Here is a 15794-nt window from a genome sequence, read left to right as displayed (position 1 = left end):
TCTCAAAAATTACCTAATGACTGGAAAATGGCCAATGTAACTCCTATATTTAAAAGTGGTCGTCATGATTTTGCAAGCAATTACAGACCGGTGTCTTTGACATCTGTTTGTTGTAAAACACTAGAACATGTTATTTACTCTGGTCTTATTAAGCATCTTCATGACCATAATTTTTTCATCCCGACCCAGCATGGATTTCGCATGGGATTATCCTGTACCACTCAACTTACTGAATTCATACATGACGTTGCACTCGGCTTTAACAATAGTACAGAGATTGATGCTATATTTATTGATTTTCGAAAGGCGTTTGATGTAGTCCCGCATGACTTACTTTTGCACAAACTATCATTTCTTGGCCTCCCCGATTCACTTTACAGTTAGATTAAAGATTATTTGTATAAACGGCAGCAAAAAGTGGTTCTGAACGGTGCGACGTCGAGAACGGTTAATGTTTTATAAGGCGTGCCTCAAGAGTCGGTCCTTGGGCCGTTGCTGTTCCTCATATTTATTAATGACTTAAGTGAAGGCTGTGTTTCAAATGTCAGACTCTATGCGGATGATTGCGTTGAGTACCATCCTGTGTCTTGCGCCGAACATGAGAGTGTGTTGCAGTTTGATCTCAAAAAAATTTTTTCCTGGTGTGCTAAATGGAAAATGGATTTGAACGTAGTAAAGTGTTATCATGTTAAATTTGCGAACAAAAAGAAAAAGGTGCCCAGTTCATACTCACTAAATGATGTTTTAGTACAATGCGTTGACGAAGTCAAATACCTGGGCGTCACTTTAACTGCGGGATTAGACTGGACATCCCACATTGACACAACAAGCGCTAAAGCGTGCCGCCTTTTGCACCTTTTCCACAGGAACTTCAAGTATGCACCAAAACCATTGAAGGAAGCTTTGTATCTTACAAATATTAGGCCGGTGTTAGAATACGCTTGCGCAGCATGGGACCCCTTCACAAAAGTTCTTGAAGATAAGTTAGAGCGTGTTCAGAAAAGGGCTGCAAGATTCGTCACGGGCATCTACAACTACAAAATTAGAGGTTTGCAAATCAGGGGAAATCTAGGATGGGAGTTGCTGTCCACACGCAGAAATATAATCAGGTTAAAGCTTTTACACAACATTAACAGCGGTAACACAGGAATCGATAAGAACATATATTTAAAACCACCTCATTATCAATCTAAATGATGCGACAATTCCAAGAAAATAAGGGCCTACCAAAGTCGTATTAATGTATTTAAGTTTTCATTCTTTCCGCGAACAATTGCAGAGTGGAATTTGCTCCCAGAAGAGATAGTGTCTGCACCCAATTTTTCATCTGCCATAGAGAACTTTACTTGAATCTGTTTTAGAGAATATTTCCAGTGTGCCATTTTATGCATTGTGTAACAAATTTTATAATCGGATGTTGTTAGTATTGGATGGGTTGTCTTTCTTTACTAATTACGATTATTGTACTTCTAATACCACAGATGATATGATGCCGTTGTTCGCGAAGTTGACTTTTATGTTTGTAATTAACCCCCCTACGATAATGCCCAACTCGGGCGCTATAGGTATGTGTAATAAATAAATTATAGTAATAAATAAAACCAGAAGAAATATGCATAAAGCGTTTTGAGTAAGCAGAGTGCCCCAATATGTCTCACACCAAGCTCCCACATGTGTTCACATGGTATTGTACTGTGACAGACAGCATGTGCACAATAAATACGCATTTACAAAGCGACAAGCATACCTGTAATGCTGACAGCTTATGCCGCACTTTTTCTGTACTGTATTTTCGGCCACATTTTAAAACCTATTAATGTATAACTATTTACTGATATTTTGTTTTGCACTTACCACTCCTTTCTGTAATGCCTTTGGGCCAGGAAAGTATTCGAAATAAATAAATAAAGAATCTCCGAATGGAATCAAGAATCTCCAAACTGCTCCTTTTCACGCAGCATCTAATGGCTTGGCAGAAGGAGCAGTCCGCACAGCGAAGGATGGCTTCAAAAAGACAGAGGAGGAGACCTCAATCTCCAGCTCACTCAATGGTTGCTTATGCAATGCAGAGGAGTGCGTCCGAATGGAACATCCCCAGCGGACCAGATGCTCAGTTATCCTATCAAGGTAAGACTCGATCTTGTCAGTCCCATGAAAGGTGAAGAAGAGGCTATTCACCCTTCGGGCAGTGGCCCAGTGTTAAGGAACGCAGACAACGCTAGAAGAAGGGCGATAAGGCCATTGTTTGCAACTTTGACAGAGTAGCAAAATAGTGGCTTGGCGACATTACAACACCTGTGGGTCAACTATGGTAATGGTGTCAACTCCATAAGGACACGTACGCCACCAATGTGACTAAATCGAGCGACGGTCGACACAACAAGCTGTGACCCCCCACCAAGTACATGTCACCTGATCATTCAGTGGAGGCCGGAGGGGCAGTGCAAATCAAAAGACGTCCCGTTCGAACTATCTGGAAACCTTGGACACACCTGCAGCATGACTGCGCTAATGCTGTGCACGAGTGTCCGTGCCGCTCGGGGGATGTACTCTGCAACAATCACTTTCGGCGATAGTATTGCCTTGGCCACACGTTTGCCATCAGCTGCACACTGATTGGCTGTTATAGCAAGACTGAAAAATGAATAGCACTATCTAGTAGTTCTGGTCTATGTCAATCTTACGTCACGGTGTTGTTGGGTGCTCTTATTATATACTTAATAAACTAACACATCTCTTCGCAGTCGGTTTGTGGTGAAGTGCAGTTGAGGGAAGAGAGATGGTAGTTTATAGTATTTTTTGATGGCAGTTTGCACGTGCTTTTGTGCAGTGCTATTTGTTGAATTTTTATCAGCTAGTGCATTGTGTCGGCTTGTGTTTCAGTGACAGTGTCTCGCAGCAGCTGACAGCGGCATTAAGAAGAACACGTTGCTTGCATGGTTCCTCTACTGGGAGACATGTCACTCTGGTGGTGCACGATGGCTGACACACAGACGCAGAAACAAAGGGCAAGGTTCGGACTGGTGTATGCTGCAGAAGTCGCAGGGCACTTTTTTGTCACAACGATAGATTGTATTTCTTACAAGTACTGCTCCAAAGGGGGCATGTAACTAGTAAAAGGAAGCTTCAGGAGAGCATCTGAAATTACAATAAAGCAGGTGACGTGCAGGACCTCCACAGTGCCCAAGGGGCAGCAGGGAGGTCAAATCTGCAAGCAGGGTCGTCCGTGGGCCACCGAAGTGTGCTAGGGTGTGTTCGCATAGAAAATTGGCTGTCCGCGATAAAGTGTGTCGCTTTGTAATATCATCAAAAATGTACTCGGCAGCCACGCGAGTTCTAGCACAATTTAATAATTAAAAGAAGGCATTTCACACTCTTTTCAATTTATTTTACCTAATTAAAGAGGCCGTAGTCAACCCTAGTTAGCGCACAGAAGCCGTACTGCAGCCGATACACTCGAAAACAGCACCCGAGCAGCTCTGCACTCGCACGGTGTGCTCTCTCTTCTATTGCAAAGCTTCCGAAAGCGCGAGTTGGCAGCTCATGATGACGTCACGGGTAATCAGTCGCTTTAATTACTCAACGTGCCTATATCGCTGAAAGTGATTGTCACAGAATACGCTCTCGTTTCTGCGTGAGAGAGACCATGGAAGCCGTCGCACGGCTGATACTGATCGCGGTACCACTTTGTGAATAAATGGTTGTTCCCAGTATAAAATATACAACAGTGTGCCCCTCGTCCCGTGGCTCTCCGGATGAGCTAACTTCATGGGCTCGTTGGTGCGAGAATGCTGATGAGATCAACCGAAAACATCTATGGACACCTGCCCTTTTTTTTTTTTTTTGAATAGTTTATGATCGTTTCAATTTTCGCATTACTTTGGAGAGCCCACATACTCGGGATAACGAAATACAGTCCGGCAAAATTACGGATAGCGCCTCCCCCTCGACAAATTAGCTGAAGATTTCCGAAAGAGAAATTGCCGAACAATCCAAGCGAGAACCTAAACCATTACATGTGCTATCAAAGGCGGACATGAACAAAACAACAATATAGGTTTCTAAAAGTATTCTCTTCGACGTCACAACTGCTAACCAGAAGAGATATGCACACAGCGTTTTGAGTAAGCAGAGTGTCCTAATACTTCCCATACCAAGCTCCCACATGCGTTCACATGGCATTGTACTGCGACACACCGCACGTGCACAATAAAGATGCATTTACAACGCGACAAGCATACCTGTAACGCTGACAGCTTCCGCAACGCTTTGGACATTGTAACAGCAGGCAGCAAAATTCACGCGACGATTTTCCAAGTTCACCACTCGCCCGGGCACCGAACACAACACCGAAGGGACATGCCGCCGTTACCTGCCGCTCCGTCTGCTAAGCTCATAGAGGTTCATATCATAACAGCACTATATCAAACACCTAGAGGGAAATCTGGCGCCACGGGCGCCATCGTCTTTGAGAGTATGGGGCTCTTGCCAACGATAGCTCTTGCATTGCCCAGGGGGCGCTGCGAAAAAAGGTGCTAAAGAGCGCCCTCTGTCCTAAAATGGGTCGTACCAAGCTCGGTCGTCTGCTTCAGAAAGCACGTTTACAATATGTACCCGCCACTTTCGGTTGTGTTGTATCGCGGCCTGCAGCGAATATCGGGCGCCGAAGATTTTTTCAAGAGTGGCACACTGCGTAAAGGCAACAAATTATGCAGTGCCGAATACGTGTATACCGTTCAAGAATTAAGCGGCGAAGTTTTAGCGCGGTGTCAATCACAAGTGAAGCGAGTCGCGTACGAAGTGGAACTTCAGGTAAGGTTTGCACGCTGCTCGATTCAGGCGCACAAACGCGAGGAAGTGCTTGCTATAAATGAATCCACAGCAGCGATAAGCAGACATCATGTGTACGGAACTGCTCGAGCACACGACGGTACGCGCCGCGACGGCAGCGGTCTTTGAGCATGCCACGATGTACGAACTGCTCGAGCGCACGATCGTACGCGCCGCGACGGCAGCGGTCTTTCGACATCCGCGAAACGGCGGGTCTCCTGCAATCTTTGTTGACTGCATGCCGCTAAACAAGTAGTTATGCCTGCGTTGTAGTATCGGCCATCTGTCCCTTTTAGTAACTGGTAATAACTGATGCAATGCATATGAGCTCGCACGTACGTGCGAATCGCGCTGCAGCTCGAGCTTGTGCGCTGGTTGCTTGATGTAGCTTTTAATGACAACGCTCGAAAATCGATCTGCTGTAATCAATATTATCTTGCTGCGCTGCTTCAACATGCTGGCTTGAGGTCAAGTATGAGCACATTAACACTCTAACCTGTGCTGCTCGTAGTGGGGTAGTGAATTGTCACCGAATCAACCCGGCCATTTGTGGTCATTTGCACACACCTGGGCACTTCACTACTTCGCACCGGTCGAATTGTTAATTGTCGCTGTGGCCGGGTTTCGAATCGTGAATCACCAGCCATGCCTGCTGCTATGTCGGTCTGCCATCGATCGGGACTGTATGTGCAAAAGACCGAATTTTAGAACGCAGATCTATAATCAAGCAAGCTTCATGACAGGGGAAGCAGTCAGCATGGCGCGAAGTTTCGCTTACCCAGCACGACGAACTGCAGTTATACAGCGCGCCCGACGCTCCGCTTCGTAAGGCCTTAATTGAAGGAAAACGATAGAATCGGATGTTGGGATTCAGGCCTTCTTGTTCATGGCAGCCCAGGACGCAGCAGTATCGACGGTGACGCTATTTCGATGCTGAGCTAGGTCCCTCCGGATCGGCGTCGCCGATTCCTTCTGCTTCCAGCATTACGTCCCACGTCACACGGAAAGTCCGTTTTCGTTAAACTATAGGCTGCGACCAGCTCGCAGCGTGGTCGACGTGGTCTGTGAGAAGTGACGAGCCTTTTCGCACTCGCAACAGGGCAGAAAAAAAGTGCGAATCGACGCAAAACTCGGCCTAGAAACGTGCTTCGCCACAGCCAGGGCTCAATACGACCCAAGCTGGTACGACCCAGATGTCGTTTCCCGCGCCGCCACCAGGCGCCGCTACTATACCTCAAACTGAGGGGGTACTTGGAGAACGAGGGGGTACTTGAAACGAGGGGGTACTTGGAGAGCTACAAAATGGGTTCCGGAAGCATAGGAGGCTAGAAGACAATCTGTTCTCGCTAACACAGTGCATTGAAATAGCTGAAAAGGAACACAGACCCCTATGGCTGGCTTTTTTGGACATCAAGGGAGCCTATGACAGCGTACTTCAAGAGGGCTTGTGGGGCATTCTGGAAACTTTAGGAGTGCAAGATGGAGTAACCAATTTTAAAAGATATCTATAAAGGTAACCGGGTGATTATACAATGGGAAAAGCAGGTCTCGGAGCCTGTAATGATTCGGCGGGGGCTTAGGCTGGGGTGCCCATTGTCACCTCTGATGTTTATGCTGTACCTACAAGGTTCAGAGGCCAAAATACAGCAAAGCGGACTCGGCTTCAACCTATCATTTTTCAAACAAGGAAAATTGATTGAACAGTCATTACCAGGACTGATGTACGCGGATGATATTGTATTAATGGCTGACAATGCAGAAGATCTGCAGGAATTAATGGACATATGTGGTACAGAAGGAGACAGATTAGGCTTGAAGTTTAGCAAAGAAAAATCAGCCGTCATGATTTTTAATGATAACATTTGCGGCGAGCATAAGATACAGGAGGCCACGCTGGAGATAGTCGATAAATACAAGTAACTTGGGGTGTGGATAAATAATGGCATTGAGTATCTGACAGAGTACGAAAAATATATCTAACGACTATCAATTCGACTCCGAACACGCTCACGGAGCCGATTCGACTCCGACCACGCTCACGGAGCCGATTCCGACATACGCCGGCTCGCGCGATGCGCGGTGTTGATTACAGCGTAGTGAAGCTTTTCGCCTCAAAACCTCCAAAAGGGGTCGTTAGTTCCGTGGCAGGATAGCTACTGGTCTACCACCTCGCTCTTTCATTTTCAAGGTGTTAACTTACAATATGTTCTCAAATTTTCAGAAGTCTTGAAATCCAAAGGTTCTTGAATTCCGTTGTGTCTGGATTAAATTCACTGGCGTTTGGATTATTTCGGCTGGCGTTTGGATTAAATTGAGTGGCGTTTGGATTAAATTGAGCGGCGCTCGGATTAAAATCACTGGCACTTGGATTAAATTGACTGGCGCTTAGATTAAATTGACTGGCGCTCGGATTAAATTGACTGGCGCTTGGATTAAATTGAGCGGGAAAACCTGTAGAATGGGGGAGTGGGTCCAGCGGAGGCCCCGACAAGCGGCGAGAGTGAAGCAAAAAACATTGAAATTTGCGGCGGCGCTGCAGTCGCCTTCTGACGTTCCGGCCAATCCGGTGCCTCGACGGCCCGGCGGAACCGCGCCTACCGATGGTGGTTACGGCGGCGCCCAGCTGTCGTCTGCTCGACGCGCCGCCGTCTCCTGAACACGCCGTCGTGCTTGTGTTTATTTCGTCATTTCCTCTCTAATTGATTTATGTACCAGGTATGCAAAAAAAGAACACAATATAATTACTGCTTTGCCATGAATTGAGGTTCCTCGCTTCCGTCAAACGATGCCGTCTGTACGATATCTACGCGCGCAGACGGCCCTCGCATATGTGTTATGGTTTGTCTCGTAACTCGGCGACTTGGCACAGTGTTCGAAGAATGAGAGGATGAGCACACTTCGGCGAAAGAACTACTGTTGTGTAGTGGGTTGCATAACCGTATACAGTAGATTGAAAGGTCAGGCCAAACTCTCGCTCTTCGGAGTCCCTAAATATGAAGAACGGCGACGCGTGCAGGAGCTCATTCTTCACCGCACCGACTCCATTCGCGAGCTGCACTTTGATGCAAAGTACATACTGAGGCATTATGTGCATATCATTGAAGGCCAGGAAGTATCTACACAGCGTGGAAAGCCTGGGCTTCGGTCTGTTGCGGTACCCACAATCCTTTGCCGTACTTTCAGGATTATCCCTACGAGCAGCCTACACCCGAGCAGCCCACGCGAAAGAGAACGACATCATATGCAACAGATGAAGGCCGGTCAACAAAGAGAACGCTCCCGCTCTCAGTTGAACGGTCATTAAGATTGGAGGCATATGTCAATGGAAACCTGCGCGAGCTCGAAGACATAGACATCTGATTACATGTCAATGTCAATGGCCCCCTGTTATCCAGGTGAGTAATGGTCCGGCGGCCTCCGCGATTGACTACTGCGCCTGGGCACCGGTGTCAACATGCCAGGTGTGGCAACACCAGGTGCGGCCCGAGCCAGCCTTGCTCCGTCCAGAGGGTCCGCAGTGGCCGGCCTCAAGAGTGGCGCCGCCTCTCAGGAGTGGGCCTCATGAGCTTCTGCCTCAGCTGCTTCAGGGGCGCTGTGGATCGCAGGTCCAGATACAAGACATCCAAGGGTGTCTTGACTATCCGGCCCAGCAGGAGCTGAGAGCACGGCCAGTGACATCGTGGGACGTGGTCTAGTACTGGAACAGTACCCAGACAACCTGCGTTCGGAAATCTCCAGCCTGGCACTTCTTGAACTTGTCCTTGATGGTCTGCACCACCCGCTCGGCTGCACCTTTTCAAGCAGGGTGGTACGGCAGAACCATCATCTGGCAGATTCCATTATTCGTCACCCAGGCCAGGTACTCTGTGCTGGCGAAAGTGGGACCATTGTCGGATACAATGACATCTGGCAACCCCTGGGTGGCCATCTGTTGCAGCGCTGCAATGGTTGCGCCTGTTGATGGAGTGGTGACAGGTAGAACCTCCACCTACTTCGAATGGGTGTCCACTACCACCAGGAAGTAATGGTCCTTGAAAGGACCCTTAAAATCCACATGCAGGCGGGGCCAGGGTCTTTGTGGAAACGGCCAGGGGGTGATTTTGACATGACGTGAGACACGCCAAGGCTCTGTGATAAGGTTCCTTCAAATAATTAATCCTAGCTGAGGCATTGCCTTGGTGCATGAAGTGACGAAGTCGTTCGTTGTCACACTCCAAGCTATTCATTAAAGAACGTTGAGCACAAAGAGGAACAGAAACTCTACAAAGTAATCAAACACACAAAAAAGAATTAAGTCTCCAAAGAAAGTGTCCAACTCAGAAAGGGCCTACAGTTTCATGGTCTGCAGTGGAGTTGTGAGATGAACTCGAGGTGGCGACAGAGGCAGCCCTCAGAGCATAGAAGCGGTGCTGAAGACAGGCACTGTTGAAAAATCCTGGTCACCCTCAGTCAAACACCTGGAATCAAGTGATGCAGGAGTAAGTTTGGTTGCGACAATGAGAACAAGGGCAGGTGGCCTTGGCACGGTAGAGGTCTCGACGCCAGACAACAAGTCAAATGGCTACACCTCTGCTTCCGGTGCATGGACTTCATTTTCCCGACGTCGCTTGGCATCTTCCTGCATGCGATCATGAGAACGCGGTTCATCAGAAGGCGGTGACACGCCCCTGGAAGGTTGCCCTGGTCCAGTAGAAGGCATGAAGCATGGGCCTGATGCCCGACGACTTCACTTCTGTGCCTGGAGCATGAGCGAACTATTTTCTCCACACAAGCTTGTTGTTCCACTTCTCCCCTTCTTCTTTTCTCTCTGCTCGCCTCTTGTTGCTGTTCGAATTATTTCTTCAGCGAGCTCGTGCCACCGCTGCAGCGTCTCATCGTCGCCTTCGCATGGCTCACCCACTCCGACCACGGCACTCGCACAGTTGACACATCACAGGCTCCTGGCAAACATGGCAGAGCTGCATCATGTGAGTGATGTCCTGCTACAGGCCACCAAACCTGGGACTGGGCCACCATCTTTGTCTTTTCCACACCAGGATGACCCACATGCATCAAGTGCAGGACCCTGGACCGCAGACCACCTTGGAACCTCACAGTAGGCAGCCCTCCTGCAGGCTCAGTTCGGCAGCCTTGTGGCTGTAGGCTCGCTGCACCAACTACTCCCCTCGGGACACCGCCTTGACCACCTGGGATAGGACTGGGTCAGAGCTGGTCGCCTGCGACATCGCAGATCTGTAGCATACCTCTGGGTACACAGGCTCCAGCATGAACAGGCAGGCGGCTCAGGGCATCAGCAGCTCCCAGGTCCTTTCCCAAACAGTTGACCAGCTGGTAGCTGTAGGCTGCCAGCCGAGGTGATGCCTGCAGGGGAACTGCCTTGTCAGGCCCCAGCAGCCCCAACAGCAGCTTGTCGTCCGTGATCGCCTTGACTTTCTGGCCCCACAGATACTGGTGAAAGCGCTTGAACCTGAACATGAGGACCAGGCTTTCCTTCCTTGTCCAGCTGGCTGTAACGTTGCTCTGCAGCATGACGAGGCATGCTGCAGCATGAAGTTGACTAGGCCGAGGTATCTCTGAAGCTCTTCCTTGTTGTGGGGTTTAGGCACGTTGGGCACAGCATCAACTCTGCAGGGGACCAGAGTCAGGCCGGGCTGGGAAATGACATATCCCAGGTACTCAACACTGGAAGCCGGGAAAATGCACTTTTCCAGCGTGAGCTTGAGACTGGCGGCCTGTAGTCGTGCCAAGATGTTGTGCAGGTTCTGCAGGTGGTCTCTGTCATTGATGCCGGTAACCAGGATGTCGTCCAAGTACATGGCCATGTGCTTCATGCCCCTGAAGTGGTTGCCCGTCTCCCTTTAAAAAATGGCTGGGGCCGAGGCTACGCCAAAAGGTAAGCGCATGTACTGGAAGAGCCCCAAAGTTGTCGGTATCAAGACACTTCCAGGAGGCATCTTGGAGCACTAGCTGCTGGTAAGCATCTCTGAGGTTGAGCTTGGTGAACTTCTAACGCTGACCAGAGATCTTCAATCTGGGGCAGTGGGTACTTCTCGACAGTAGCGACGGGGTTAATGGTAACCTTGAAATCCCTGCAGATTCTGACACTGCCGTCTCGCTTGAGGACTATAATAATGGGAGCAGCCCACTCAGATGTCTTGACAGGCACCAGGATGCCCTCTTGCTGTAACCGTTGCAGCTCCCGAGTTACCCCGTCCTTCAGGGCGAACGGCAGTGGGCGAGCCTTGAAAAAACGAGGCCGGGCTCCCTCAGGTACATAGATGTCAACCGTCGTGCCAGCGAATGCACCCACCCCTCGCTGGAACAGGGACTTGAAATCGGTCAGGAGGTTTGGGATGCCTTTCCCCACATGCAGGACGGCAGACGAATGCCCAGTGTGTGAATCCAGTTTCGGCCCAGCAGCATCGTCGACGACCCTTTGGTTAAGTAAAGGGGAAGGATTGTCTGCCTGTCGCCAAAGCAAATGCTGACCTGGGCATGATGCTGGACCTGGAAGAGCTGCCCAGAGTAGCTGCATAGCATGACACCCAAAGCCTCGACGGACACGTTGGGGAAGGTATGCTTGAACAATTTCCTGGCCATGACTGACATGCTGGCCCTTGTGTGCAGCTGGGTCCACGTACCCTTGCGGTGGTTACCCTGGCCGTGGGCTTGTGTAGAACCTGGGCTGGATCCAGGCTGCTGTTGCTGCACGTGCAGCATTGTGCTTGGGAGAACTGGCACTGTGAGGGGGAGTGGGCACCAGCACAGCGACTGCAGGTACTGCCCTTTGTCATCATCTTGTTGACTGCAGCTTCCGCCGACAGTGAGCCGGCCGCACATGCAACCTCGCCGGCGTCCTTGGCCGCAGCTTCCATCGCCAGCGCTGCCTTCACGGTGTCATCCAGCGAGAGGTCGGGAAGCTCCAGAAGTCATGTCTGCATGGCAGGATTGTTTATGCTGCACTCAATACGGTCCCGGAGCAGCAAGTCCCACTGATCTCTGAAGGCGCTGGCACTTGCTAACTCTTGCAGCAAGTGCCTTCTTCTTCTCCTTGGTGGCTCTGGTTGTTGAAGCAGAATCGCTCCATTAGTGTGGACGGTGCCGAGCTGAAATGCAGGCACAGTGTGGTGAGCAACTCACTGAGCGTCTTAACATGCAGTGTAGCCGGCTTGAGGTCGAGCAGGAGACTGAAGACACGGGTCCCACAGCTGGCCAGGCAAATGTCCCGCTGTTTCACCTCGGGTGTGTCATTTGCCCGGAAGAATATGTGGACTTGCTCCTCATAGAATGGCCAGGTGGACCCATGTCCCTCGAACGGCTCGAGCCTCCCGTACAGCAGCATGGTGGCAGGAACTGGGGGCGGTGTTTCGCCGCTCGTGGCAGCGTGGGCCGATCCGCGGGCTGTACTCTTTGCAATTGTTTTTTTGGATCTGAAATGCAGTGCCATTGCTGTAATGGATATTTGGTGGCAGCACCACCCTAGTTTGTAATTACCGAGCATTCATAAGTGGGCTCGATTGTAACACTTTGTCAGCCTAACAGACTGAAGCCAGAGAACACATGAACATGAGGCAAGGTTTATTACAGAGAAGAAAAACAATTTTGTTTCACCCACCAGAACTTCTCGGTCCGAGTGTGTATGTTCTCTATGTACAAAGCACACGGCACACTACCACTGTTCACATTTGTCATTGCGTGCACAATGTGCCCCGGCTTGGGGATTCACTCAGCGCCGTCTCTGTTGCCTGCCATGAGCTCAGCTGCTGAAGCCAGCTGATGTGTGGAGGCGCCTCGGGTGGTAGGTCTTGCGGCGAAGCAGTCGCCGCACCTGCATCCTCAGTGCCCGGTTCTCAACCAGGACCCGCCGCCTCTGCGCCCGCACGACCGCGAGCCTTTTCTGGGCACGCAACAACTTCTCCTCCAGATCGTCGATGCGGTCCCACAGGTCTTCCTCGCTGGTCAGAGGTCTCCGGTCCAGCATGCAGGCCAGCGCGTCCGCTGCACACACCATGGCCGCATTAAGCATCTACTCTTGGCTGTGTTGAACCTGCTTTTACTTTTACCTTACCAGGCCAAAGGAAATCAATTCGATCGGCAGCTCTTTGAAGTTAAACTTTGCCGCTAGAACTCTTCCATGAATAATGCCATACACAATATAAAATAAAGAGTGCGCTTAAACTATTGGTCAGATTTCGCAACTTTAAGCACATTGCGGAACCTCAGAGAATTAAACTTCGACACAAGGTAGCGTCAAAATGAGTCTCAAGTGTTCCTCGCATTTCCCAAATCAAACATAGCAGACTGTATTTTTTGGTTGACTCGGCTATATAAGTTTTCAATGGCAGCAGCAATGACAGCATGGGCGCTTCTATCAGATTGTCTAATTTTCTGCTCCGTCTACACTAGTTTAGCAATGCCTGAAACATTAGCAAAGGCTCAGGAGTGCACATTGTTTCGATTGTGTTTGACTAACATCAAGCCCAACTTTATTTCTTTTCTGAAGCGAGTCGCTTTGAGCTTTCACAGTGTATGTGTGGCATATTGTGAGAAATCCTCTGCGTCCCGTGATGTTTTCACTCACACTAAAGCGCGCAGCGTGAACTAGCGGCTCTTTATACGAAGTGCCTCTCGACTGCAAGGGTCCCAGAAAACTGGATGAATGAAAACATTATACTAATCCACAAAAAGGGAGGCGCTAAAGAATTGAAAAATTATCGGTCCATTAGCTTACTCCCAAGTATTGTATAAAATATCTACCAAAATAATCTCCAATAGAATAAGGGCAACACTGGACTTTAATCAAACAAAAGAAGAGGCTGGCTTCAGGAAGGGATACTCTGCAATGGATCACATCGATGTCATTAATCAGGTTATCGAGAAATCCGCAGAGTATGGCTTTCATAAATTACGAAAAGGCATTTGATTCAGTAGAGACACCAACAGTCATAGCGGCATTACATAATCAAGGAGTACAGAACGCTTACGTAAATACCTTGGAAAATATCTACAGAGGTTCTACAGCTACCTTAATTCTACACCAGAAAAGCAGGAAGACACCTATAAAGAAAGGGGTCAGACAAGGAGACACAATCTCTCCAATGCTATTCACTGTGTGCTTGGAAGAAGTATTCAAGCTGTTAAACTGGGAAGGCTTAGGAGTAAAAATCGACGGTGAATATCTTGGCAACCTTCGGTTTGCCAATGACATCGTTCTATTCAGCAACAATGCTGACGAGCTACAACAAATGATTGAGGACCTCAACAGAGAGAGTGTGAGAGTGGCCTTGAAGATTAATATGCAGAAGACAAAGATAATGATTAATAGCCGGGAAAAGGAACAAGAGTTCAGGATCGCCAGTCGGCCTCTAGAGTGTATGAAGGAGTACACTTACCTAGGTCAATTAATCACAGGGGACCCTGATCATGAGAACGAAATTCACAGAACAAAAATGGTTTGGATCACATACGTCGCAGACATTGCCAGCTCCTGACTGGAAGCTTACTATTATCATTGAAAAGGAAGGTGTACATTCAGTGCATTTTACCAGTGCTGGCATATGGGGCAGAGACTTGGAGACTGACAAAGAAGCCTGAGAACAAGTTAAGGACCGTGCAAAGAGCAATGGAACAAAGATTGCTAGGCATAACGTTGAGACAGAAAGAGAGCAGCTTGGATCAGAGAGCAAATGGATATAGACGATATTCTAATTGACATCAAGAGAAAAAAATGGAGCTGGGCAGGTCATGTAATGCGAGTTAGATAACCACAGGACCATTAGGGTTACAGAATTGGTACCAGGAGAACGGAAACTCAATCGAGGATGACAGAAGACTAGGTGGAACAATGAAATCAGGAAATTTGCGAGCGCTAGTTGGAATCTGTTGGCGCAGGACAGGGGTAATTGGATATTGCAGGGAGAGGCCTTCGTCCTGCAGTGGAGATAAAACAGGCTGACGATGGTGATGATGAATGCGCGCAGTCAATTTCAGACCGACCTTCCATAGAAGCTAGGCTAGCACTCTGATCTCTTACTTTTTAAACACCACCTGTGCAAATGTCCTTATTGATTACTGTACAATACTGTAAATTGTTGCACAGTACTGTGCAAAGCATGTAAAGCCTCCAGTTTAAGTTCAAAGGCACCAGAACAAAGCTGATCAAGCATGGCAAGTATGAGGAGGTTAACAGATGTTCCCCTGCCGAACAACCACTGCCTCAAGAGCCCAAAGAATGCAAAAAAGAAAGGAACCAGGTTCTTTCATCAGTCGGAACAAACACTCTCTGCACAAAAGGCACAAGCCAGTTTTCACTTTTGCAAAGCTATGGCTTTCCTGCATAACCTTAGCATGACTATAACTAATATTCACACCTTGAAATCTGTGTAATCTCTTTGCGGTACTTAAGTTGAAAGCCAGGATAAATTGGACACAATTGGACACACGAGTGACCAATCTGTTATCGTGCATTTTTGCTATGTTGTATATCATTTTCATAAACGGTATTCCTTTGCTCTGTTAACAGTAACAAGTGTTCGTGTGCCTTCAGATACTGCTTTGTATTCCTAGTGCCTTCAATATTGTGTAACACAGTAATCTTTTTATAGCACTGATCCTGTTGGAAATTTGTACTTTTTATACCTTTACTGTTTAATATGCCCCCCTTACTTTATGCCCTGCCATAGGGCCTGTAAGGTTCTTTTGAATAAATAAATAAATAAACATAAGTTTCTTTTTTTAAAATCTTAGTACTTGGGTAAGATTTGCAAATTACAGTATTTTTTTATTCACGTTTGTCCTAGTCTAATGCTTCTCCCTTCCCAAGTATTCCAAGTTTGATTTTTACACCTTGCCTCTTACAATTAAACCACTATAGATGTGGTTTCACTGTTCCAGTTAAGTCTGATGGTAGCTGTACATGTAAAAAATAGAAAAGAACAGCATTCCAATGGAACAAGAGCATGAAC

At 48.2% G+C, this 15794-nt stretch overlaps 3 protein-coding genes across 11 annotated transcripts in view; all 3 read right to left on the bottom strand.

Annotated features, from left to right (window-relative positions):
• The window catches only part of LOC126519322 (12S rRNA N(4)-cytidine methyltransferase METTL15), a 131700-nt gene extending 127285 nt beyond the window's left edge, over window positions 1-4415 (bottom strand). For 3 of the 7 annotated variants that reach the window (XM_072284955.1, XM_055065121.2, XM_055065120.2), the window contains exon 1: window positions 4242-4412. In XM_072284955.1, the coding sequence (XP_072141056.1) occupies window positions 4242-4277 (36 nt within the window). In that variant the 5' untranslated portion in view covers window positions 4278-4412. Of the gene's footprint in view, window positions 1-4241 lie in introns of all 7 variants that reach the window. The other 4 variants (XM_050168953.3, XM_050168954.3, XM_055065118.2 and 1 more) reach the window with 3 other exon arrangements.
• A 4106-nt stretch (window positions 4416-8521) lies between these two features.
• Window positions 8522-10661, bottom strand: LOC140213422 (uncharacterized). Its single transcript, XM_072284639.1, has 3 exons — window positions 10437-10661; window positions 10074-10350; window positions 8522-8622 (listed from the first exon to the last, which is right to left on the bottom strand). The coding sequence occupies exons 1-3, from the start codon at window positions 10659-10661 to the stop codon at window positions 8522-8524; spliced, it is 603 nt and encodes a 200-aa protein (XP_072140740.1).
• A 1730-nt stretch (window positions 10662-12391) lies between these two features.
• Window positions 12392-15794, bottom strand: part of LOC126519316 (uncharacterized) — a 111272-nt gene continuing 107869 nt past the window's right edge. For all 3 annotated transcript variants that reach the window (XM_050168944.3, XM_055065267.2, XM_050168943.3), the window contains one exon: window positions 12392-12828. In XM_050168944.3, coding sequence (XP_050024901.1) covers window positions 12587-12828 — 242 coding nt within the window. In that variant the 3' untranslated portion in view covers window positions 12392-12586. The remainder of the gene's footprint in view (window positions 12829-15794) is intronic.

This window comes from Dermacentor andersoni, chromosome 10 (genome assembly GCF_023375885.2).
Source record: "Dermacentor andersoni chromosome 10, qqDerAnde1_hic_scaffold, whole genome shotgun sequence".
NCBI classification, from domain to species: Eukaryota; Metazoa; Arthropoda; class Arachnida; order Ixodida; family Ixodidae; genus Dermacentor; species Dermacentor andersoni.
Note: the sequence above shows the minus strand (reverse complement) of the source record. Positions and strands in the feature narration are given on the sequence as shown.